A 26221-nucleotide genomic window follows, 5' to 3' on the forward strand; every position below is an offset into this window, starting at 1 on the left:
TCATATCATCCCGAAATTAATAATGAAATTTAATTCAATTTTTGTTTTTTTTTTATATTTTCATTGTTTGGGACCTTAAAAAAGCAATTTCACAGTGAAAAAATCTCATAGTGGGTAATGGAGCATTGAATATTCAGATTGACATTCAAAATGGATTTTAAATTCAAAAAATGAAAGAATATTTAAGTAAACGCTTTAGATAGGGTAAAAAAAACCTTAGAAGGTCATAACATTGCAGTGGAACTATGAAATTAGTGGTAAATTTTGTGTAAAAAGTGAAAGAAATGCCAATTTTGTTTAAAATAAAACACTCCGATTTTGGTAATTTTTGTGATTTTTAAATAACTACAAGTCTTTATAAACCATACTTCACATTTTTCGATGTTCCATACAAATCATGTATTTTTTTCAATCCCATAAAATCACAACACTTTACACATGTTTCAAACCCTAATCCCTATTCGATGCATAAGATAAAACTATTGGATCGAGTGTAGTATACTTGCATAATAGGTCAAGAGTTTGAGTCTTCACAAATTAACAATAGTATGAGTTTCAATTCCAATATAAGATTCATCCGACTTCTAAGAGTCTGTTGTAAACCTAATTTACTTCTCACATGATCTTGTACGAATCAACACAGGGTTTGCTTTGCTAGAATAATAACTTTATGCATATTGCATAAACTAAATTCCGATAAAAACAAGAATTATGGATAACTTTTATATCTATAGTTGTTGATATTATTCAATAAAAAAAAAATAGTTATCAACTTACCAACTTATCAGTATTTTCGTCTTAGCAGTAAAAATGTGAGAATCCATAAATAAACACGTGCATATTACATATCATGTGGTTCCATAGGTCTTAGAAGAACTCATAAAACCCTTATTGAATTATTATTTTTTTATAATGAACGATATTCATCTTGAAACTAGGCGATCAAGGGCAAAAAAGTAACTTCCTACAAAAATAAAAGATGCAATTCCACTGCGACCCATTCGCAACCAAATCCCACGAAAAAGTATATTCCTATCTCGCGGATGGATTCCTGTAAGTCTCTCAAACCTCTTTCCTGGTAAACTCCACTTGAGAAACTTCCTCTCCATTGTAATATACTGCATTCATATAGAGTAAAGTATTTTTAGAGTAAATTACAGTTTTAGTCCCTGTGTTATAGCAACTTTTCGGATATGATCCAAAAAATATATATTTTTTGCATTTTCGTCCCTAATCCCTATTTTACTGTTTCTTTCTTAACTTTTTAATGGGTATCATCCATGAGTTAATATCCCATTCGTTAAATTTGTAAAAAAAAAATTACCATTTTGTCCCTAGAAAATACCTTTGGCAGCACAAGACACTGTGATCGACATTTGGCAGTGTCAAAAGAATGGGAAGCTGCTGCAGCAATTGAGCCTGAAAATCCAGCTGCAAGACTAACTGCTAAAGGATGCAATGGGCCAATATCTTCATCAGAGCTGAAAACCATAAAGGGTATTTCGGTCATTTACACAAATGAGGGAGGATTGGAATTGAATTCCATAACTTCATGGAAAGAAAGTTGACTCCCTTAACGGAATTCAATTCGATACTCATTTGCAACCAAAAACCAGAATGGAATCAGAATCACACTGAATTCCAATTCCAGCCAAACATCGGAATGGAATCAAAGACCCAATAAACAAACAAAAAAAAAAAAAAAAAAAGTTTGAACCTTGGAATTGGGTCCATCCCCACAGCTTTCCAATCCAGCATTGCCCGATGTAAAAACTGCCAGGAAGAAAAGAATACACCACCAAAGATGGAATCACGAAATACACCTGATCTAATACCCCTCCACAAAGCACCCCAACCTTCTAAAGATACAACATCTAAAGGCTTTGTAACATGATACACAGGTGGGGCCCTTCCAGTCCCGGTCATCATCCACGGGTACTCTTTCAAAGAGCCAGTCAAGTTTGCATGATTAGGGTTCAAGGTGGACAAGAGACCAACAGAATGGTTAAGAGCCTTGATGTCTGGAGAATACCCACGAAGTAATTTTGCAATTGAAGATGAGACAACGGCTTTTTCTGAGTTTGGAATACGTGATGCAGTTGTCACTTGTGCACGAATTGTGAAAAGCTCAAATGGAGAGGTAATCAGTGATTCCATTGCACCCGATGCAATTCCTGCAAGTAGAGCCTCTGAGACGTATACATAGTTGTCTTTTCGCCCATCTGAATGAAGAAGAAGAAGAAGATGTATGCATATAATCAAAATGTGATATGTATAATGTCAAAGAGATGAAGTTATTATTTCTACTAACCAATAAGTATAATGTCAAAGAGATGAACAATCCACCTTTATAGAAAGCGGTTAACAGTTCATAGGTTCCAAAGCGTGCTCCCACTCCCAAGATTCTTCCTAAAGCCAACCAACCAAAACCATTGTACAACCCTGCAATAATGTTGAAGCTTTGAGTTCAAGAAGGGAGAAGGCTACAGTTCTGGAATTTAACTAAGTTCTATGTGTCAATCGTCAAACGTATAGATAATGTACATAGGAAATTAGGAATTACTATCGCTTTTGATGATTGTATAAGTAAAAGCATTTATCGAACTCGGATGATTAAAATAGTTAAGACTCTATACCCTAATTGACAAGCTTTAGACGAAATTACCGGAGTTGCCAGATAATTTGCGAACTCTATCAAACACCTGAGCTGCACTCAGCTGCTTGTCCGGACCTGATCCAACCTGTTGGTAACCTCATTAGGAATGGAACAAAAAATCCAGCGATTCGTTGTCATGATAAGATCAAATAATGATCATGAATCATAAATTGGTGCAACGAATGATAAATTAAAGAGAAAGGTGTAAATCAAGCACGTAAACAACCAAAGGATTTATCGATTAAGTTTTAACCCTAACCTGAACAAGGGTTTTGATTGTCTCAAAAGGGTACGTTGCAACAGTGCCTAATGTTACAGCTCCGGCACCTGCTATTGCGTGGATTGCAAATGTCTGATTCTTTATGAAGTCTTCCATCAGAAACAAGAAAGAAACGTGAGAAGAACAAAGAACAGGAGCGCGCTAATGGAAATGATGTGATTTTGACTCGGGAACTTGACTCTGGGCAAAAAGTTTTAAAGAGGGGTTAATTACATAAAGAATAAAGAGTATATTACTATGAATGATCCTTATGTTTTAGAGGGTAGTATATATATTTTGTCCTTAATTTTTTTTTTTTTAACTCTAAGCATGTCTACAATCACCACATAACAACTATAGTTGTCGGAAAACAAGGCGTTTGACCGGGTTCTCTTTGTCGGAAATCTCTTATCCTATGTATAATCACCACATTGCAACCATAGTTTCCAGAAAAAAGGAGGAGTTTGATCGGTTCTCTCTCACATAAAGCTCTCTTCCCACATAAAGTCACCCCCGTCGTAACCAAGTTGCTAGAAAATAAGGTGTTTGACCTGGTTCCCTTTGTCGGAAAGCATCTCCTCCCATGTATAACCACCACATCGTAACCACAATTTGTTGGTCTCGTGGTATGTAATCAATTAATATTGACACAAAGAATACTTTGAAACTGACTTTTGTATTGAACATGGCTTCGTAAATACAAGAGAATAGTCATAAATGTATTTGATTATTGAACAAACTCTCAACAACATTCACAAAGAAAGTTATGCTACGTTCATTAAAATACATAACCTTAACATTACATAAATATATGATTAGGTTGTCAAAAAAAAAATCGTTAAGAATCAGTGGATCTTCTGTGAGTTGGAACTTATCCCAAATCTTATACATGAACTCCAAATCAATCCTAACCCCGAGACATTAGGAATTGATTAGTTTGGGGGTAAGTCTTCAAACACCAATTGTCTACGTTCCAAAAATACCCATGTTGACTTTATCACCTTTCGACATATATTGATTCAATCAACTCGGCTGCCAAAACATTGATCATCATCAAACCCTTAACATTTGGTAAATTGTTTAATTTTTAAAAAGACCCTTACATTTGGTAAAATGTTTTTGTTTTGATCAAGTTTTTTGTTTTGGCTCATAATTCCTCTGTTTTTTATGTAAATTTTGTTTGTAATGTTCAGATCGCAGGTAAATTCTTTTAAAGAGAATTTGTATATTTCAATTTTGATAAGAAGGTCGTACGTGGGCGTAACCAAGTGTTACGCGGGGCGTAGTTCATTAAACATGGCATTGGGGTTTCTCTTGAGTACGATGAGCGTACCTAGAGTACGTTGGATGTACTCATGTCGAATGCAAACCCTAATTTTTTGGGTCTTGGAACCTATAAAACCTTATTATCTCCTTTGAGGTTGGCTTTATCTTCAGCCTCCATCCTCTAAAGCAGTCCCCTCAAAACTCTAGCCCCATTTGTGAGATTATTGAGACCTTTGAGTGATTTGGTGTGTTTTTGGTGCATATTGAAGAAGAATGAGCTCATTGGAGAAGTGTTTGTTAGCTTGGAGCTTGTAGATCAAGATTTTACTCTTCTTCATCACCTTCTAAAAGGTATAAAGTCTCAACCTTTATGATTCATTGCTTAGATCTAGTTTAGCTTAGGGTTTTGGCATGTTTTGGTCCCATGGGTTGATTATTGTGAGTAAAAGCTACTCTAAAAGCTTAGGTTAGCATTTCTTGATGTGTATGAGGTCCCTAGTGCATAAAAATCGTATCTTAATGGCTTTGGTTCAACCATGCATGAGTTATTGTTCATAATATGAAGTTAGGAAGTTAGAGTTTGGTTTTGTGCTTCTTTGAGCCTTTCAAAGACATCAAGTTGTCGACTTTATAAGTTAATATATTCCTTAATTTGAGATCTCTAAGTTAGACAAAAAGTCTTTAAGCATTAAGACCTTAATAGCAACTTCTGGGTAGCTGATGAGTATTTTGGGCGTACCCTTTATGTACGCAAGGCGTAACGGGTTAGCTCATGTCCCCTTTCGATGATAATCCAGTACATTGGGCGTATGTGTGGTGTACACATGGCGTGCTCACCTGAAGCCTATTTGGGCCATTTTTGGGCATTAGGCCTTGGTCCATGGTTAGTTGGGTCCACAGTGGGAAGGGTAAAAGGGTCTTTTACCCTTTGTAAGAAAGATTATGATTTGGATCTTTATTTGTGGGTTATTGCCCAAAATATTAATTAGGGTTGGTTTGAATGTGTTTAGTGTAAGGAGTCGTCATAGCAGTATACTTGTGTGTGTGATTATTTATCATCAGATTGAGTTGACTCTCTTCAATGTACTCGTGGGTGGGAGGTACCAATGTCGGCCCACTAGATTATGTTTGTAGCATGCTATTTGTCTGTGTGATACTTGCATGTTTTGTATGTTGGGCGGGGCTCGTTATGCGAGTTAGGGCGAGGCATGTTATACTCATTGGGTGGGGCCCGTTATGCGAGTTAGGGCGAGGCCCGTTATAATCATTGGGTGGGGCCCGTTGTATGTATGGTATGTGGTATTTTTGGGAACTCACTAAGTTTTATGATTACGGTTTATGTTTAAATGTTTTCAGGTACTTTCGGTTCAAAGGGGAAGGGTCCGGCCTGATCACAACGCATCTACCCGTGTCCAGCACATTATGATTTTGGAGTTTTACTATGATAACTATTTTCGACTATGACGTACATTAATGGTTTTTGAGATATATGGTTGATGGTTTTGTTTATTTAAAATAAAAAATTTTCCTTAGTATTTTTGGGATGTTACATTGTTTATGGTGTTCTTGATAGTTTCTAACATTAAAAGCTAAAGGAACTTTTGATTTTTTAAAGAAAGAGAAAGGATATCGTGTCCATTTCTTGTTGGCAAATACATATCAAATAAATAAATAAATAAATAAATTTTAAAATGAAAGTTGAATAGTTATAACCTAAACATATGGAAATAAGTTATTTAGACCTTGAATGTGGAGATGCATAGATGAGGGTCTAAAACTTTCATATTCTCAAACTTAAGGACTACATATGAAACATATTTTACCTAATTTATAAAGTGGCAATAAATTGGGGGTTAAGTGTGAAATTAGGAAGTTACATTGACTATCTAGTTAAACGGTGTCTATTTGAGAAAAATAAATACTTGAGGGGTTAGTCTTGACATATGAGAAAAGACTAAGCTAGTTAGGTGAGAGGGTTCTCCATTTGGAAAAAGAAAAAGAAATTAAAGATATGGAAAGCTCCCATTGGAGATTTTGGATCTTGAAAGGAAGAATTTGAGCTAATTGTTGAAGAAGAAGCAAGATCTTGAAGCTAGGGATATGATTCATGCATTTGTAAGGTATAAACTCCACCCCTTCCTCATCTTCGAACTAGGTTTTAGGTATAAATCCCAAATACAAAATGGTTCTAAATGGATGTTTAGATCGTAGATATGATCCTTGTTTGAGAATTTGAACTCATATACGCCATGAGATCTAACCTTAGTTTATATATGTGGAGTTAGTGATGTGTTGAATCTTAGAGACTTCATCAATGGTGGGAAACCTTATAAGATTGCAATTAGGAAGTGTTTTGATGATTGGATTTTGTTTTTCTCTAAACTAGAACCAAATCTCAACTTGAATCCATCACCCAACTTTAAGAGTTCTATGCATTTGAATCTACTATTGTGTTGGAATTAAGAATTAGATTTTCAATAAGGACTCATGGGAGTTTTAAAGAGAAATTCAATGATCGGATAAGTTAGTAAGATAATGGTCATTGGTCAAGAATGAGAGTTATAAGTCAAGAAATAAGTTTTGGAATATTAATGATTAATTCTATCAAAAGAAATATAAAAGTTATTTGAAGAAAAATTACAGAATCGTCAATTCCAACTCTCTTAATCCATGGATTTGATCACTCCAATGAGTATTAATATTCTCTAAAAGTGAATGAAGATTCAAGCGACTCATTAGAGTGTTTATTGATGGGAGTCAAATGTAACACCTGGAACCTTGTGGAGCAATTGTAAGGAATGGATCCCATTTTGAGGACTGGACACGGTGTGTTGGAGGAACCAACACGGCGTGTCTAGTTGAGGAAAAGTGCGGTTCTCATTAAGGTCAACAAAGCGTGTTGGTGTCTAAACATGGCGTGTTGGAAGCTAGGAATGAAACCCTAATTTTTTAGGATGTTGCATCCTATATAATCTCTTTAAGCCCCAAGGGTTGGTCTCCTTACCAGCCTCCATTGTCACTAAAACCCTAAAATCGATCTTTAAGTCTCTTGTTGGTGTTCTTGAGCTAGTAAGAAGTTCTTGGTGCTTATTGTTGGTCTTTGTGAAAAAAGAGGAGATCTTGAAGTTGCTTTGTTTGGGGAAGAGGCTTTAGATCCAGAATCATCATCTTGTGAGGAAGCTTTCTGAGGTATCAAGTTTGCATCTTGTCTTGAATATGTTTAGATCTCTTCTTTTGTGCTTTGTTGTGTTTTCGGTCCCTCTTTGGGTTGATGAGAGAGTAAAGTCGTTTAAGGGCTTGTTATTCCAAATTTGAGTTTGTTTTGGTCCCTTTGAGCTTGAAGGTGCAAGCTTTATGAGATTTTAGGTGTCATGCATGCATTAAGTCAATTATTAAGTCCCTTTTAAGCTTGAGAGCTTCATTTAGGCATGCATAAACGTAAAGTTGGAAACTTTACGTGGGTTTTCATCTCAAGGAAGTCAGATCTGTGTTTTGGGGTTATATCTTCAAGGATCAAGTGCCTATTGGTTAAGCTTGTGCTTAATCAAGCCTTGTGGGTTGTGTTTTTGGACCTTTTGGTAGTCCCTATGGGTAAAGATGGAAACTTTACTCATCTAAGTCTCATTTTGGTTTAGATCTGAGCTTTGGGGATCTTGGAATCAGAGAAAACAACTTACTGTATTAAGTTGTTGAATCTCGGGTAAACACGGCGTGTTGGCTAGGGATTTCCCGATTATTTGGATGAGGGGGAAACACGGTATGTCCAAGGGTCAACATGGCGTGTTTGGTCAACATGGGTTGTTGACTTTGACTTTGACCATAAGTTTGATCAGGGTTAACCTTGGGATGTTTTTGGCCATGTTTGGGCCTTTTGGATTATTGAATTGGGCCTTGGTTTTGGGACCAGGTTATAAAGAGGGTAAAAAGGTTTTTTACCCTAATTTGGACACTTAGTGTGGGTCGGATCCTATTATTTATGGATGTTTATCTTGTGGTTGATAGCGTGGGGATTCTTGCAGGTCAGCAGCTAGAGATTCTTTCTGTGAGATTCGACAGTGCGATGTGAGTCTCCTCACTATGTTTAGCGGGTCGAAGGCACCAATGTCGGCCCATGATTTGTTATTTTTAGTATGCTTGTTCTCTGTGTGACTCTTGCATGTGTTATGTGTTTTATGTTTACTAAGTGGGGCTCAATGCCAGGCGGGGCCTGATGAGTATATTGTATGTTAGTTATTTGTATGTGTTGTCGGGTACGACCTGATGTCGGGCGGGGCCCGAAGGCTAGTATGTATGCTATATTTCTATGTGATTATGGAATGTGTTTTGTGTTTATATGTTTATATGCTTATACCGTGCGGGGCCCGATGTCAAATGGGGCCTAATGATTGACATATCTATTTACCAAGCGGGGATCGATGTCGGGTGGGGCCCATTATGTGTCATTATGTATGTGTGGTATGAGGTATCGTGGGGAACTCACTAAGCGTTGTGCTTACGGTTTTCAGTTTATGTTTCAGGTATTTCAGTTTTCAAATGGAAGAGCGCGGGATGATTGCAGAGCACACACCACATGTTTCTGCGTTATGTGATTTACTCTGATCTGATGTTGTTTTGATAAATCTCAGTTAACTTAGTTTTATGGAAATGATATGTATTAACGATTTATTAATCTAAAAATGAAAATTTTATGTTATTATTTTTGGGACATTACATCAAATCTATTAAGAGCTTAAATGTCTAGCTAAGATGTTTATATATCCATATAAGCTTTGCTTTAGCTCTTATGACATCTAAAGGTCATTACCATTAAGACATATATATATATATATATATATATATATATATATATATATATATATATATATATATATATATATATATATATAGGATGATTGGAATCATTAGGTGCAATTGCGTGGAAAATATGAAAATATTCAATTTTCTAACCATGAGTAATACTACACTCCCATGCAATAATATTGAGAATAGAGGATCTGGACATTACACGACCACATAATCTCTAGAGTAAATATTACACGACCGTATAGTTGCCTAATAAGGTGTGAAATGCTAACTTGATCTTGGTGCATCCGTTTAGCATTCTGAATCTTCCAACACTCTTATATAAGTGGGTATAGACAATTAAAACACTAAAATAAGTTCACAAGTGTCCTAGGGGTTTTTTGCTCATTTTTTAACCAAAGACGAATGATGGTAATAGGTGGTGTATTAAGTGAAGTAAAGTGTGAGGTGTATAGAAGAATGGTGTAACATCCTGTTTCAGGACGTTTCTTAATTCAGGTTTTATGGACCGTAATTCGACCATGTAAGGTCGTGGGTTTCAAGGGAATGGATTTTAGACTCTTTAGGATGTTGATGGTGTTGGATAAGTAATTTAAACCTTGTATTGTGCGTTGAAAGATGAGGGGTAGAGTATGAAAAGTAAGGTTTTGGGCTTCTTGTATAAATTAAAGATTTTAGTTCGAGATGTTTTTAGTCATAAATAACTAGATAGAGTAGTGAGGCTCGTCGATACCTTTCCACGGATATAAAGATCATCGAAAACGAAGTTAAAACAAAGAAGTTATGGTTGTTTGAAGTTAGGCAAAAGAGAGTTTGGTAGTACGCAGTGCATACATGCTGAGGGGTGGGACGCGTTTTTAGTGGAGTACGCAGGGCATACCCAAAGTTATGCATGGCATAATTCCGCAGTGTAAAAACCCTAATTCTGGGGTTTTGAGTCCTATTTAAGGTCTCTAACCCCTTAGGGTTCTTCATATCATGAGCCTCTACCCGCTTGAGCCACTAACTCGAAACCCTAGCCTCCTCTCGCTTATTTTGAGTATTGCCATCATTTATGAGCTTATTTCTCCATTAGAAAGTGGAATCTTGAAGAATAAGGTGGTGGCAAAGTGTATGGAAGAAGGATTCAAGCATAAATCTAGCAAGATTACATCACGTTTGGACCTTTGTGAGTAAAAAGCTTCAAACTTGCTCATTAGTTTCATAGATCTTGTTAATTTTCATATTTGTCACTTTTTGGTCACTTTAGTGCATAAAGTTTAGATCTTGAAAGTTTGTGACCTTGTTATGGATAAATCTGGAAGCTTTATCCATCTAAACATCATATTGATTCATATCTGAAGGTTGGAGACTTGGACTTAATGGATTAAGTTGAGAAAGATGCATGTTTGGTCCCATTGAAACTTAAAGACTAGATCTTGGTTGTTTGGACCATTCTAATGAATAAAGTTGAAACTTTATCCATTATGGAGCTATTAGGAACAATAAAAATGTGATCTTGATCCTTCTATCCCCTCCATGCAAGAGTTATGATGTCTTAATGGATTATTAAGTTAGGATTTTAGCTTTTGTACCTTTTCTAGCCATGGAAAGTCATAAAGGTGGAAACTTTATGACTTGGAATGATGTTTTGGGTCTAGATCTGAATTTGGATGAAAGGCCTTTAAGGAATAAACACTTAATGAGAAGATTTGGACTCAGGTAGAGTACGTTCTGCGTACCAAGAGGTACGTTGTGAGTACTGGGTTAGAACCCCATGGTTTGGGTGAGTCACGACTACGTCCAGCGTAGTGACTAAGTACGTAGGGCGTACTCAGTCGGTTTGACTTTTTTACTTGACTTTGACCAGGATTTTGACCAAGTTTGACTTAGGGGTATCTTGGGTATTTTGAGTAGTAGTTTGAGAATAGGTTATTGTTTGTTACATAGGTGACCTGTAGAGTCAACAGTTGGAGCTGTGATCTGTTTAGCTATCTTTTTAGATTGTGAGTGAGTCTTCCTCACTATACCTGTAGGTCGAAGGTACCAATGTCGGCCCACTGGATTATGTATCCCGGTATATTGGATTGATGTTATGCTGGTTATACGATAGGCTGGTAGATCTATATGATTACATGTGTTCACTGAGTATGTGTTAGATTGGTAGATCAGTCTGATTATTTGTACTTGCTGGTTATTGATTGTTATTGTATATGTCGACATGTTATGGTGTGTTGGGTTGGGCGGTCCTACTTTATGTTGAAGGACAAGATACCAGGGGCAGTCTGGATAAGCTGAAGGCCCGAGAGGCAGATCAGTCAGGTTGATGGCCTGGAGAGCGGTCCAGATAGGTTGTATGCCCTGCGAGGCGATCTAGTCAGGCTGAAGGCTCATGTTGTTATCTGTTCAATTATGTGTGGTACTTTGGGGGAACTCACTAAGCTTTGATTTATAGGTTAAGTTTTATGTTTCAGGTACTTTAGATGATCGGGGTAAGGCGAATGTTTGATCGTACACATCCTTCAATTTTTATGAGATTTGATTTTGGGATACTCTGATTTGTGATTTTGACTTTTGGAAACTAAGCTTTGTAAACATTTATGGTTTGCGGTTTGGTTTTGAAAAATGAAAATTTTACCTTGATTTTTGGGATGTTACAAATGAAGAATAAATTGGCTTACATTAAGGTGAGTACTATTAAATACATGTCCCATAAAACAAAAATAAAATGTATTCAAAATGTGAAAGTGTTTAACATTGTTTATTTGTTCATGAATTACTTGTTACGTGTTTCACTATGTATGTATTTCATAAAAATGACTTATACAAAAGAGTATTGATAAAGAGTAAAGTGCTTAAGTGATTTCAAAGAGTTTGCCATGAATATATATGCATTCATGTAAGATTGGGAAAAAGACTTGTATGTCCCTCTAAAGTCCATGGAAAACGAGACTAAAGAGACCAAAGAGTAGTGTGATATTCTAGACATGACTCATATGCACGTGTAGGGTAGTTACCTCATGTACGGGACCAATGGTTTGATAGCTTACTCGTACTTATAATGTCACTAAATACAAATGAGAGGAGTCATCATGTAGGGTGCTTTGTGCTAACTATGACATAATCTCTATTGCTATCAAAACGAGAAATTGAGGGATATTGTATTAAATTATTTTCATTTATGTTGTATTGAATGTTTATACATTTTAAATGTTTCAAAGAGAAAAGATAAAGAGTTTAACCAAAGAGTTTTATACATTTGTGTCTAAAAAAAACAGTAAGTTTTAAGACTTCAGAGTGCTTTTAAAGAGAAATGATGAAGAGAGTTTAATTAGAAGAAATAAGATTTGAGACAATGTTTATTAAAAGGTTCATAAGATTTCAAAGTGTGTTTAAAAATAGTAACGATTGAAGTATTTGTTAAAACAAATAGCCTATTTGAAATAGTTATATGATGCTAACGAGTTCTTAAAATATTTTGGGGATTCATCATAGGTCAATGAAGGAATTATCCCTTAATTATAAACGTGATAAAATCCCGATATTACTCATTAGGAATTCTCAATGTCTAACCTACTATTTTGACATGTATTCAGGTAGGTGTAAGTAGTGAAAAGATTCAAGCCTTCAAGGTATTTTAAAGGCCACTGTTATGTAGTGGTAGCTTATATTATGTAATGATATTCTAAATTGACGACCTTACTCTAAAACCTAGAGGTTTAAACTAAAATTGTTTTGAGATCGTAAAGACTTTGGAACCAAATTTCACAAAGAGACGTTTTTTTTAAAGCTATTTAAAATGAGTTATAAATCATAACCCAAAGAGGGGTGTTTCATTATTTTCTGCAAATTCAAACTCTAAAACTTTTGAAATTTAAACAAATGTTTAAAAATGTTATTTTAAACTACTTGGTATTCCAGTTTCAAGGCATTAAAGTATGGATGTAATAAGGGTTATAGGTGTCCCAGTAGGATTAGATGGATTACATTGCTATAGTCGAATATATTTCTCAAAGTACAAGATGTATTTGAGGCTAAAAGAGTACCATTATTTAATTCGATTTTCTCATTTAATACTATTCTCAAATGCTTATTTTCAGCATTAAAGGTTTACAATTACAAATCATAATATAAAAAAATCAAACCATCTTCCTCTCTCTCTCTCTTCTCCATGGACACATTCTCTCGGTCATAATTTCTTTCAAATGGGCAAAAAAGTAATTTTAGCCTTACTACCCTTTCCTCTATATTAAAGAATGATTTTGCAACATGGAATGGAAGAAAATCCAAGCATGTTGTCAATGGGTTTAGGGAATGATACGCTGACATGGCACAAAATTAATTAGCTGTTTGTACGTGTGGCACAAACCCACTGCCTACGTGTCTCAAAGTCATCTCCTGTCACAGTTGGCACATGCCAGCTGCCTTGTTCAGATTCCTGAAATTATGGGTCAAAGTCAAATACCATTAAAGTCAACAACTTGATTGTTTCAAAAGTTGTTCAATCTTTTATATATTTGTGGTTTATCATTTATGTAAGTTTGTGAAAGAATTGGAATTTGAAGTAACTGAATTTTGTCATGTGAAATTATAAGGTTAGAAGGGTATTTGAGTAATTTTAACACCTGAATTACAATCGAGTATGGTGGAGGCATGTGAAATTTAAGTCCTTCTCTTGAAACTGACACTCGAACCTAAAATCCAACAAATTAAGAAAAACAATAAATGTCATATCATTACAATTCACTTCAAAAATAATAATTTCCATCTAAATTTTATCACTATTCTCCCATAAAAATAATAATAATATAATACCTGATGCTTTTCTTTCCATCTTGGAAAAAAACTCGTACCCAACAATGCAAACAAATGATCTCTCATCTCATCATTTGTCACCACCAAACACTTGCTACTTATTGCAGCATACAACCAATACCTAAAAAAATCATACAAGTTATAATTTCAAAAATAATTTATTTCCAATCTTTTGCTTTTAAATTTATAAGTGGTTACATTTTTCGGGTTCCAAGTAAAATAACAAAATTTCATTTGGAATAGGGACCAAAAAGATTCCAAGAATCTCAATTAAAAACCAAAATTGCAAAAAACCAATTTTGCTCTGGGTCCAAAAATAGTTGTTTTACTTGGAGCTAGGACCAAAAACATCACAAGAATCTCAAATAAGGACCAAAACTGCAAAAAAAAAAAAAAAAGATTTTGGGGCCAAAATTGCAAAAACCAATTATACCCAAAGATCAAAAATAGTCATTTTACGTGGAACAGGGACCAAAACATTACAAGAAATCTCAAATAAGGACCAAAATTGCAAAAAACAATTATACTCGGGGACCAAAAATAGTCATTTTACCTGGAGCAGGGACCAAAAAGATTACAAGAATCTCAAATACGAACCAAAATTGCAAAAACCAATTATACTCAAAGATTAAAAAAATGTCATTTTACTTGGAACAAGGACCAAAACATTACAAGAATCTCAAATAAGGACCAAAATTGCAAGACTTTTTTTTTGGACCACAATTGCAAAAACCAACTATACTCAAGAACCAAAAATAATTATTTTACTTGGAACAACGACCAAAAATCTCAAATAAGGACCAAAATTGCAAGAGAAAACGTCGTGGGACCAAAATTGCAAGAACCAACTACACTTAAGGACCAAAAATGTAATTTAGTCAAAAAATTTAAAGAATTAAGTTTTTACCAATCATCATTTGATCCATGTGGAGTAACATAAAGTGCACCCGACTCTTTCCAATGTTGTAATGTTGTTTTATTCCTTGAATTCCCATTCTCTCTACCTTTCACTCTACAACTATGTAGAATCACAAGTGGTAGTTTGTTTGAAGGACTTAGTTTTCTTGCTGAGTTTACAGCAGATTTTAGCTGCAATATTTTATAAATATATTATAAGTAAAATCAAATATATATACATTTTGTGACATTTATTTATATGAACTTGTTTTTACCTCATTGAAGTCGAAGTAATTCTTCTTTATATGACCGAGATTTGCACCATCTACAACCGCATCAAATGGTCCATGTTTTTGAACCCATTCCTAGATAAATTTTTAATTTTATAATAATAATAAAGAAATTTCTTGCATTCAATCCTTAAATTAGAAATCTGTGATCATAATTCATACCTGAAACAGCAAAAAATCGGCTCTTGTTTCTCTTTGGCAAGCTAAAGTACTCAAAGAACTAGCAAAGTTTTCGGTTTCTGAAGGATCAATATCAACACTAACAAGCTTTTCACCACAACATTGACAAACACCCTTTTCGTCCATTTCTGTCCTCATCACTTTCCACCTCCCATTCCCCAGCCACCCTTGGCCGTGCCACCCACCACCACCCTTCACCACCGCCTCTTTCACCTTCCCCACATCCCATTTCACCTTCCCAACACCCTTAGCACAATCGGACTTGAACCAATCTTCTACCAATGTTGCTGTATCTTCACTTACTTGTCTTACAGTAGCCCTTAATCTCTGTAACATTTCATAGACTTTATCTTCCCTTTTTGTATCGAAACTAAGCTGTAAAAGCATGGCGAGTTCATCTTCTTCAGCTGCAACTCCGTTGTCAATCATGTAAGAATCGACTTCATAAGCTTTATCCGCCATCCCTTTCTTGCAAAACCCTGATAAAGCAGGCACGTAAGATCGTAATCTTGGCGAAATCCCACATCCCTCTTTCATTTTTTTCACCAAATCGAAAGCTAATTCAGGGTCTTCTCTAGCAGCGGCTAATCTAGCCATGGTTGTAAACGTTGCTTCGTTTGGAACCACTTCAGTATCGTTATTACCACTTTCCATTCGCTTGTATATCTCGAAACCCCTTTTTAAACCTAGATTAGTATTACTTGAGGAACATAAATACAACAGCTTGTTGTAATGTTCGACGTTGAGTGGAACATTGTTGAGTAATGCTTCATCATATAGACGAAGAGCTTCTTCGGTGTTGCTTTCTTTAGAGCAACGGCAAAGGAGGGAAAGAAGAATACCAGATGGGGATTCACGGCGGGCTCTTTTCTCCGCTTTGCCGCTCATTTGCAATTGTTGCGGTTGATTGGTAACGTGAGACCGCCGTTTTCTAATCAGAATTGCTCCATCGTCGGCCGATTTTGCTGCCGCAGCGGCGGTGCAAAGGTGCTGAGACGATTTACGAGGCCGGAATCCGAATTGTGTGATGGGGTTTATGGGTTTTAGGGAGCGAGAGCGATTGAGTAAGAAAGATGAGGTTTTTTTGGTGATGAAGAGGGTTTTCAGCAAAGAGGGTGAGAGATTGAAGGTGGGTTTCAAGTTCAACAGCATTGTGGTGGATTTGGGGCAGGAGCATTGGGGAAACCGTTTGATGGCTTAAGTTCGACATTCAAGAAACCATTTCCACGCCCTTCAGATTTATTGGTTGGTCAAGAAGACACGATAAACTTCCACAATTTTTTATGTATATTCCAAATTTAGGAAATTATATTAGATCTTGTGTTTAGTTTAATTTTTTAGATTAAAAAAAGATATACTATTTTTTTGTTTGGATTTCACTATTTTACAAAGATCGATAAGTCTTTCATTTAATAAATTGATTTATTTATATAATATAAAATATATTTATAGTCATTATATATAAGTAAAATACATATAAAAATTTTATATGAATAAATTAATTTCTTAAATAATAGAATCTGCTCCCTTTCATGATAAAAACAAACTTTATAGTAACTCGTTCAAATAAATTTGATAATGGTTGTAATTTTGAATTCTATTTTGAAGGAAAAAAAATATAAAGAATAAATTTATTTTTTTCTAACAGAAATTCACTTTGAAATTTTAAACATGACAAAAAAATTTCGAACATCAAATTAGGTTTGTGCCTATTTATTGGTGTTGCTTTTTTGTGGTTGAAGTTAAATAATTTGTTCCAAATTTCCTAAATGTCGTGGAGAATAATATATAAGCAAATGTCATATAACCGTATTTCATATTACATATAAACTTGCAATATAAAATTGGAGTGACTAAAAGTAAATTTGTACAATTTTTATCGAACAAGAATTTCTATCCGGTAAAAAAGAAGGTTAGGGTGTCAGATTAACTCATGTTGATTGATAGCCTAAAACATGAGATCCTAAAAAAGTTTTATAATGTCCTAAAAATTTCATTTTAATTCAACCAAAACATTAATCATCTTTAAATCAACATTCATTATCATCATTCTAGATATTCAAAAGTACTTTATAAGAAAACAGTTATCAGAGTATAACCCTAAAATCATCATAATGCGGAAACATGGGTGGATGCATTGTGATCAAGTCAGGCCCTTCTTTTTCGAACCGGAAGTACCTGAAACCATAACAATAAAAATTATAAGCACAGAGCTTAGTGAGTTCCCCAAAATATCGCATACCATACATACCATTGGGCCTAGCCCTCACATTGAGCCCAGCCCGCATATTGGGCCCAACCCCCCATAATGAACCTAGTCCTGCCAATCTAATGGGCCTAGCCCATCATACAAATGGGTCTATCCCAACATACCATGCAAGAGTCACAAAGACAACTAGCATAACAGAACCTAGTGGGTCGGTATTGGTGCATTCGACCCACAATTACAGTGAGGAAACTCACCTCAATCCGCTGATAATCAAATAAGTGATCGGGTCGTTGAACCGAATAACCTCGCGTCAAATAACAATAAATACAATCTTAATCAATAATTATCCCGATAACCAAAAATTCGAGGCCCATCCCAAATGCACAAAAGCCCAAAATGGCAACCCAAATCCCAATATAGCCCAACTTCCTAATTGGGCCCAAAAACTATCATGAGACCAATACCAAGTCTAACCATGGCCCAAAGTCAAAAGTCCAATGACCCAATAAGGCCCAAATCCAAAAAAAGCCCAAAAGCCATCCTGGGGAGTACGTGTTGCGTACTCGAGACGTACGCCCCGCGTGCTCAGCCTTGAAGCACGATGTACAACCGGTTGATGCATAAATCCAACATTACGCTAAGCGTACCCCCACATACGCCATCGTACTCGTCAAAAGCCCAAAACCAACATTAAGCTCCAAAACATATATCTGATCCCTAAGCAAGGTCTTAACCAATAAAGTTGCCAACTTTACTCTCTTACATGCCTTAATGGGACTCAACACTTAAAAATGAGCTATGTAAGAGTCTTAATGCTTGCATGCACCAACAACTTCCATAAAGTTGACATTTTTACGAACATAAGGACCAAATGGAGCCAAGATCTAGCATCCATTACTTATAGAGTAGAGCAAAAGCTCATCTTTACTTCAAAAGACTCAAAAATGCCCAAGAAACACCATAAAGTAGATCTAACATAAATAATCATCAAGGTATGAGCTTTTTACCTTAAAAAGCTTGCAAATGAGAAGATAATCCTATATCTACAAGCTCAAGACACTCCTCCAAGTGTTCCTCTTCTTCTTCTTGACCAAAAAACACCTACAAATCACTTTTCAAGCTCAAAAATCGCCACAAGCTCTTAGGGTGTCGAATTTAGGGTTTAGAGGGATGGAGGCTGAGGATAATAGGGTTTGGTGTTGAGTTAAGGAGCTTAAATAGGGTCCAAGACCCTAAATTGGGGTTTGCATGAAACTGGAGTACGTCTTACGTACTCCCATTACGCTCAGCGTACTCCCCAAAGGTGTCGCGATCCTTCTCCCTAATACGCCCCGCATACTAGGGTTAGCCTTAAACCCTACCATCTTATGAAGGTCATAACTTCTTCGTTATAAGTCCGTTTTCGACGATCCTTATATCCACGGAAAGGTAACGAGAAGCTTTATGCTTCTATCAACTCAAACTTGCTTTAAAACTTCCCGAAATAAAATCCAATTTCCATAAAAGCCCGAACTGACACTTTACGGTTATACCCTTCGGCTCCAAATCACCAATTGAAATCCCGAATCATCTGGATTACCCTACCCACACCCAAATGGGTCTAAATCCCTCTTTTCCAAAGGCCCTACACCTTATGATACCCGATCTTTAGGTCACCACCTCGAATTAGGAAATGATTCGGAATAGGGTGTTATGGCTTTATAGGTCGTTTCTTAACGGTTAAGTGATATATAGTTGGAAGATGATAGAAAAGCTCATAACCAACTTGGTAACTTGCCAGAAACTTCCCACTAAACCAAGAAAGAATGGCCTAAAACTTGAAGATTACATAGTATCTAACAATATCCATAAGATCTTAGAGAGGATGACTACTTCCTGATTCAAGGGAAACTTAAATGAAAGTGTATCGGTAATTTCTCATGCAAGTTGTCATCATTCAAAAAGTACATTTTCATTCCTAGACCTATAAAAAATGTTAAATCTTTATGGAATATATAGGCAGTATGCTCCCGCCCTGACTTGTTATCAAGTCAAGAGTTAATATATGGCAAAGAAGAATGTCACAAGGGTGTTGGTTTACCTCTTATATGACCATAACCCAAACCACATGGTCGTAACCAGAGATTCACATGTTGAATGATTAAATGTCACGATCCAAAAAAATTCTATTAACGACGTTACACAGATAATTATTCTTGTAAATCATTTTTAGTTTTTATGTTGACAAGTTCAAATAAATTGAATAAAAATGATGTTAATTAATATATAAAAGAATTAATAAATATTTAAAAAGTATATACTTAAATTAAATTATATAAACCAAATGTTTAATGTAAATGAGGGTTAGAATTAATTCAAACAAAAATAGAATTCTTTCTTGGGTTTGGCCTTTATGTTCATAAAAGAATGCCTTAATGGACGTGGGTTAATGTTCGCAGATCAATAGGAGCTAAGAAGAGGATAAGAAAACCAATTGTGTGTTTCTTTTCCTTTTCCTTATATGAACACATAAAAAAAGCTTCCTATTGTCTTGGGGATGTCCGTATATGAACGCATAAAAAATGTTTCCTATTGTCTTGGTGTAACATCCTCACCTGACACATATCACAATATTGTCCGCTTTGGGTTCTTGGCACGAAAACTTCCCATGGGTCATCCATCTCCGAATGGCTCTCGTCCAGGCAAACTTTATTGCAAAGTTCTTATGAATATGTTACCATCACGTTTTTAAAACACGTTGTGACAGGGAAGGTATCCACATCCCTTATAAGGAATGTTTAGTTATCCTTCCCAGCCGATGTGGGATCATGTACAACCCACCTTTACACTCCCCCCCCCCCCAATTATAGGGTTCGATGTCCTCGTCGAACACATCGAACCATGCCCTAGCTCTGATACCAACTTGAAAATGTCCTAAAAATACAAGATAAAAATTTTATTTTTAAATCAACCAAAACATTCATTCATCATTTTAAAAAATAAAATAGTATCAAACGTATTTCCAATAACATCAGAGTGGTAACAAAATCATAAGTATGAAATATTTAAACCACAAGGCACCTGAAATATTTAAACCAGAAGCACCCGAAATATTTAAACCACAAAACCGTAAGCACAAAGCTTAGTGAGTTCCTCAAAATACCACATATCATCTCATGCATTGGGCCACGCCTAACATACATAACGGGCTCCATCCAACATACATAATGGGCCCCGCCTAACATACATAACAATCCCAACTTAACATACAAATGGGCCCAGCCTAACATATAATAAAAGGGTCAAACCCACATTCACATGCAAGAGTCACAAAGACAACTATCATCCTACATAACACAATCTAGTGGGTCGGCATTATTGCATTCGACCCACGAGTATAGTGAGAAGACTCACATCAATCTGAAGGCAGACAAATCTCACACCCGAGCCGTTGATACTAGAACTCCCCACACTAATCATATACATAATAAGTCCCTAATCAGAAATTAGGATAATAATTCAAACTCAAGTTCCTTAGCTCATAATCTATCTCTCTCTCTCTCTCTCTCTATCTATCTATCTATCTATCTATCTATCTATCTATCTATCTATCTATCTATCTATCTTTCTCTTTAGGTTAAAAGACCATTTTACCCTTACATGACTAGAACCCACTCCACTTGACCAATAATCCAATATGCCCAAAATTACCCCTTTTGGTGCTACACCCTGCGTACACCATGCTCTACTCCCCGTATAGAGCATTTGATGGGAATCGAGAACATTTCAGGCTACGTTGAGCGTAACCTATATTACTGTTGGATTAGTTGTCTAATCCAATAACTAAATTAGTATAATCTTGAATTATTAGCAAAGTCTTTTTGGGTTTCCCTTAAACCTAGTATTTGAATATGATGACTTTTAGAGAGAGGGAGAGAGAGAGAGAGAGAGAGAGAGAGACTGATTTATTAAATTATTATCACATTAATAAATTAATTAGAAATAAAAATGAATTTATTAATATGTTATGAAAATAATATATTAATTAGAAATCATATTATTTAATTAATAATTAATCAAAAATTAATTAGAATTAATTTTGGGATTAATTGGACTAATTAAAAGTGCAAGGACTATTTGGTTATTTATTGGAAGTTGAAGCATGAAGGCTTTAGAACCTCATGAAATGAGGTGGAAAGAAATTGGCTAGGGTAAGCCTAGAATTTATGTCCATAGGCTAAGGGATAAGTAAATAAGGCAGCTTGATTATTATATTACTTAACCCAGGCCTTATCCCAAAAACTCTAGCTTTGGCCCCAAGTTTCCTTCAACTATATAATGACCTCCCTAGCCTTAACAATTTTGTCACATCCCTTCTCACAAGCCAAAGGCCGAAATTATGAAGCTCTATCCTCTCTCTCTTTAAGCCTCCTTGATTCTAGGGTTTGATGTGAACCATTAGAGGCACGACACTTATGGTGCTAGCTTCAAGCAATCTCAAGAAGGATTCTACTTTGATTATCTACTAGCTGTAACACCCCAATTTTCAAGTAATTTGAAATCCATCCCTTGAGTTTTAATTATGTCACTTTTGGTCTGTGGTTTGGAATGAAGTGGCCATGGGAATCCCTGGTGGAGAAATGGTGATTTATGGAGCAGGAGTTGTACGTTGGGCGTACATGAGAGTACGCTAAGTGTACTAGGACACGCCTAGTACGTTGGGCGTACACATATGTACGCATGGTATGTCCGGGTGAAAACCCTAATTCTTGATGTTGGTGGGGTATTTAAGCATCTTATGGACCATTTCTCCCATCTTTTTTCCAGCCTCCAGGTCCTTGGGTCATTTTGGAAAAACCCTAGCTTCTCTAGAGTGTGTGTATGAGCTAAGAGCGTGCTTCTTGTGTGGTTGGAGAAAAAGAAGTTGCATCAAGGTGATTGAAGTGTGAAGCAAGCTTGTAGATCTTGGATCAACACTTCACGAAGAAGATCCGGAAGGTAAAAAGCCTCTACCTTTGTGCTTGGATTGCTTAGATCTTGTTGTAGTAGCTTTTTGGTGTTCTTCTTGTCCCATAAATCCCATTGTTATGCATGCTTCGTTTTGGACGTTTTGGGTTGTCCTTTCAGACCATCGGATGGGTTCTAAGACATAAAAATGAGGTCTCTTGAGCTAGTTTAGTCCCTTGTTCTTCGTATGAGGTATTAATGGATTAAGACCATGTATTAAGCCCTTTTTGGTCAACTGAAGTCTTAAAGTTTGAGACTTTATGGTTCTAGAGTGCTTTTGAGTCATGGATCTAAAGTTTGGGCTTAAGTGCTTAAGTCATTAAGCACTTAACAATGTTTTTGGGCTATGCGAGGGTATGCCCCGCATAGGGAGGAGTACGCCCCACGTACCTGGTCAGCCTCCCCGTAACTTGGTCAATGTGAGGTCTCGTGTACGCTGAGCGTACCTCCGGAGTACACCTCGCATACGCGAATGTTTTGGGCTCCTTTGCTTTGGGCCTCGGGTATTGGGCCATCTGTTGGGCTTTGATACTTGGGCCCTAATGGACTATCTGGAAAGGTGTATTTTAGGCTAATTAGAGGATCAGACCTTTGGATTAGGCCCAATAAGGAGTAGGAGTCCAATTTGGAAAATTGGGCCAACTATGGACCTTGAAGTAACTTGGGCCTTTTTGGATCAAGATTGGGTTTGGTTTGCATTAGGCTGTGTTGGATCATGTAACATCCCAAAATTCAAGGTCAAAAATTTCATTTTTAATTAGGTGATTACATAAAACCAAAGTGTGAATAATCAAAATATAATATTATGAAACCATATCAGAGTATAATCCCAAGGATCTCGTGTGCGGAAAACATAGTGTGATGCGTTGCGACCAAGCCGACTCCTTTCCTTTGAAACAAAGTACTTGAAACCAAAACTGTAAACCGTAAGCACGAAGCTTAGTGAGTTCCCCCATCATACCGCATACCACATAACACCATCGGTATCTCTCAACCGGTAACTGCCATCGGTATCTTTCAACCGGTAACCGAGGACTATTTCACCCTTACCACTATCACATAATAATATGTCATAAACATACTGATCACGTACTGACATCATAAACATGCTGATCACATACTAACATATCATAAGCATGCTGATCACATACTAACATATCATAAACAAACAAATAAGCATTGCATAGGTTCTGTATACCCCTTCGGTATCTTTCAACCGGTAACTGCCATCGGTATCTTTCAACCGGTATCCGCCATCGGTATCTTTCAACCGGTAGCCGGGGACTATTTCACTATCATATAATAACATGATATAATCATACAATCAGGTATATTTGGGGTACTGACCTACCCTTCGATCCTAACGACCGAGTCAGGGAAGGACTATTCCCTACTACTACCACTGACACACATAGCATATCACATAAGCATGCAAAGATAATTATCACAAAGACAATTATCTACCAATTATCCCTGTTGGTGGGCCGGCATTGTGGCCTTAGACCCACCCCTATTGGAAGGTAACTCACCTCGCACTGCTGAAGTCCCGTAGACTCAACCCCACACTACTGAAGTCCCTCAGACTCAACCCCAGCTGTTGGATGACAAATTCCGGATCTGTCAATAACAAAACATTACCCAATTAATAATTGGGTTCCACTACATAACCATAAGTACATGCTTTGGGTAATTACTACATTACCCCTAGCTTGGCTTATTCAAGCCCAAGGTCCAATTCATAGGCCCAAAGTCGACTAGGAATCAAAGCCCAACACATGGCCTAATTTTCCAAATTGGGCCTGGGCCTATACATGGTCTTATTCTGAGGCCCAACATCATGTAATCATTAAGGCCCAAACTGTGGCCCATCTATGGCCCAATTTTCCAAATTGGGCCCAAACCCCTTACATAGGCCTTACCCTAGGCCCATTAAACCATTCTAGACCACTTGCTTGATCTTGGATGGCCCATTTAACAACCCAATCATCAAGGCCCAATAGAAAGGCCTAACAATAAACCCAACTGAAATTAGGGTTTCACATAAAATGACGATTAGGGTTAAGTTTCCTACTTAACCCATTAAGGAATTAATCCTCTAAGGACTTAATCCATTAAGTCCACTGTCGCTTAGATTATTCTTGCCAATGATTATTATTTAATATCTCCAGTTATTAAATAATTCCCGTGTGTCCCGATTAATTTTCCAAAATTAGGGTTTTGATTGCATTAGGGTTTTCCAAACCCTAATTAGGGTTTCTAACCCAATTACTAGCCCATTTAATAATTTTTTGGGCTTTTAGGTCAATTAAGGTTTTATTCGGCCTATCAAGCCCACTAGAATATTATTAAGCCCACTAGGGTTTTATTGGGTCAATTGGAGCCCATTAGACTCATTAGGGTTTTCATTAAGCCCATTTGGATTCATTGGGCCCATTAGGCTAACAAGGCCCATTAGGGTTTCAAACACCCCAAACGAATCACACTTGAGGAGGCAAGACACACTGCCACCCGACACAGCGGCCGGTGGCGGCAGCCACCACCCTAAGGTGGTGGTTTTCGGTTTTTCTTTCATTAATCCAATTTGTTACAGTTACAATGAATATCCCAAGAAAATAACTACACACACACACACACTTAACTACACCCACCCATGGTGGCAGCCACCACCTCACGGTGGTGGTGGGGCTTTTCATGGCTTTTTCGGTCTAGCATCGCCCCTACAACATCATGCCACTACACACATGTAATTACACCATATTGCACACACACCTGCAAGAAGTAAACATAAACAGCCACCGCACGGCGGCGGCAGGCGGTGATTGGGGATGACAGAAGAGAAAATGGAAGCAACCCTTCAGTCTCTCGTTCCCTCGTCAAGCAGCAACTACACACACGCGAACATTCAATCCCACGTCCGGGAACGAGCCAACTTCGACGGAAACAACAACATCAATGTCATCAGGAGGTGATGGCGGCGGCAGGTCTTGGTTGCGTCATCTTGGAGTGGCGCGTCGGCAGCAAGGAATGGAGGAAAGGGTAGCGGTCCATCTCCGAACCACCACAGTTTCCCGAAGTCGCCAGTGATGGAACAGTAGTAGCAGTGGCGTTATTGGCGCATCGTAATGGTGGCGGTGGTCTGGTTACGAGATGACGGTGGTGGGCGATACCCCTCATGGCAGCGAACAAAAGGGGAAATAATCGTGTTTATATACCCTGTGCCTTACAAACTTACTCCCATGTTCACACATACAGTCCCTCCTTTTCCCCTTTCTTTCAAAACAAGGCCAATATTTACCATATGAACCCTGCCCCTTGAACTCCTTACAAAATAAGTCCAAATTTTACTAAACAATCCCTTTCTCAACAAATCCTTTTCAAAATCAATCCAGAATTTATCTTTTTAACCCTTAATTTTCAGTTATGACATTTTCAGCCCTTCCACCTCATTTCCTTTTAAAATAAATCCCAAATAATTACCATGGAGTCCCTAACTCTAAAAATTCTTTATAATAAATTCGGAAATCATATTTTTAACCCCATAAACTTTCAATTGTTTATTTTAAGGTTATGATCTGTTCATTAATTTATTTATTTATCTAATAAATAAACAGGGTGTTATAGATCGTCTCAGAATTTATGGTTTGGACTTTTGGCTTGCTGGATCCTCTTTAGTGAAGGCCATGGATGGAATTAGGCCCAATTTGAAAAAATTGGGCCATAATTGGGCTGAAGGAGTTTATTTTGATGTTGGGACTTTGTCATTAGTTGGGCCTTGGCTTTGGACCATGCTTGAGGAAGGGTAAAACGGTCTTTTACCCTGAATCGGATGTGTAGTATGAGTCAGTGGCTAGATGTTGATGGATTGTCATTTTGGTATTTGT

At 36.8% G+C, this 26221-nt stretch overlaps 2 protein-coding genes across 2 annotated transcripts; both read right to left on the bottom strand.

The window, feature by feature from the left end:
- Positions 1-790: 790 nt before the first annotated feature.
- On the bottom strand, positions 791-3125 carry LOC111904314 (mitochondrial arginine transporter BAC2). The gene is made up of 6 exons (XM_023900084.3): positions 2916-3125; positions 2666-2741; positions 2347-2442; positions 1718-2222; positions 1346-1481; positions 791-1118 (listed from the first exon to the last, which is right to left on the bottom strand). The coding sequence occupies exons 1-6, from the start codon at positions 3030-3032 to the stop codon at positions 924-926; spliced, it is 1125 nt and encodes a 374-aa protein (XP_023755852.1). The 5' UTR covers positions 3033-3125; the 3' UTR covers positions 791-923.
- Positions 3126-13011: 9886 nt separating this feature from the next.
- On the bottom strand, positions 13012-16400 carry LOC111904313 (proteinaceous RNase P 1, chloroplastic/mitochondrial). Its single transcript, XM_023900083.3, has 6 exons — positions 15128-16400; positions 14951-15040; positions 14686-14867; positions 13779-13899; positions 13589-13657; positions 13012-13401 (listed from the first exon to the last, which is right to left on the bottom strand). The coding sequence occupies exons 1-6, from the start codon at positions 16295-16297 to the stop codon at positions 13306-13308; spliced, it is 1728 nt and encodes a 575-aa protein (XP_023755851.1). The 5' UTR covers positions 16298-16400; the 3' UTR covers positions 13012-13305.
- Between the last annotated feature and the right edge of the window lie 9821 nt (positions 16401-26221).

Source organism: Lactuca sativa, chromosome 7 (assembly GCF_002870075.4).
Source record: "Lactuca sativa cultivar Salinas chromosome 7, Lsat_Salinas_v11, whole genome shotgun sequence".
NCBI classification, from domain to species: Eukaryota; Viridiplantae; Streptophyta; class Magnoliopsida; order Asterales; family Asteraceae; genus Lactuca; species Lactuca sativa.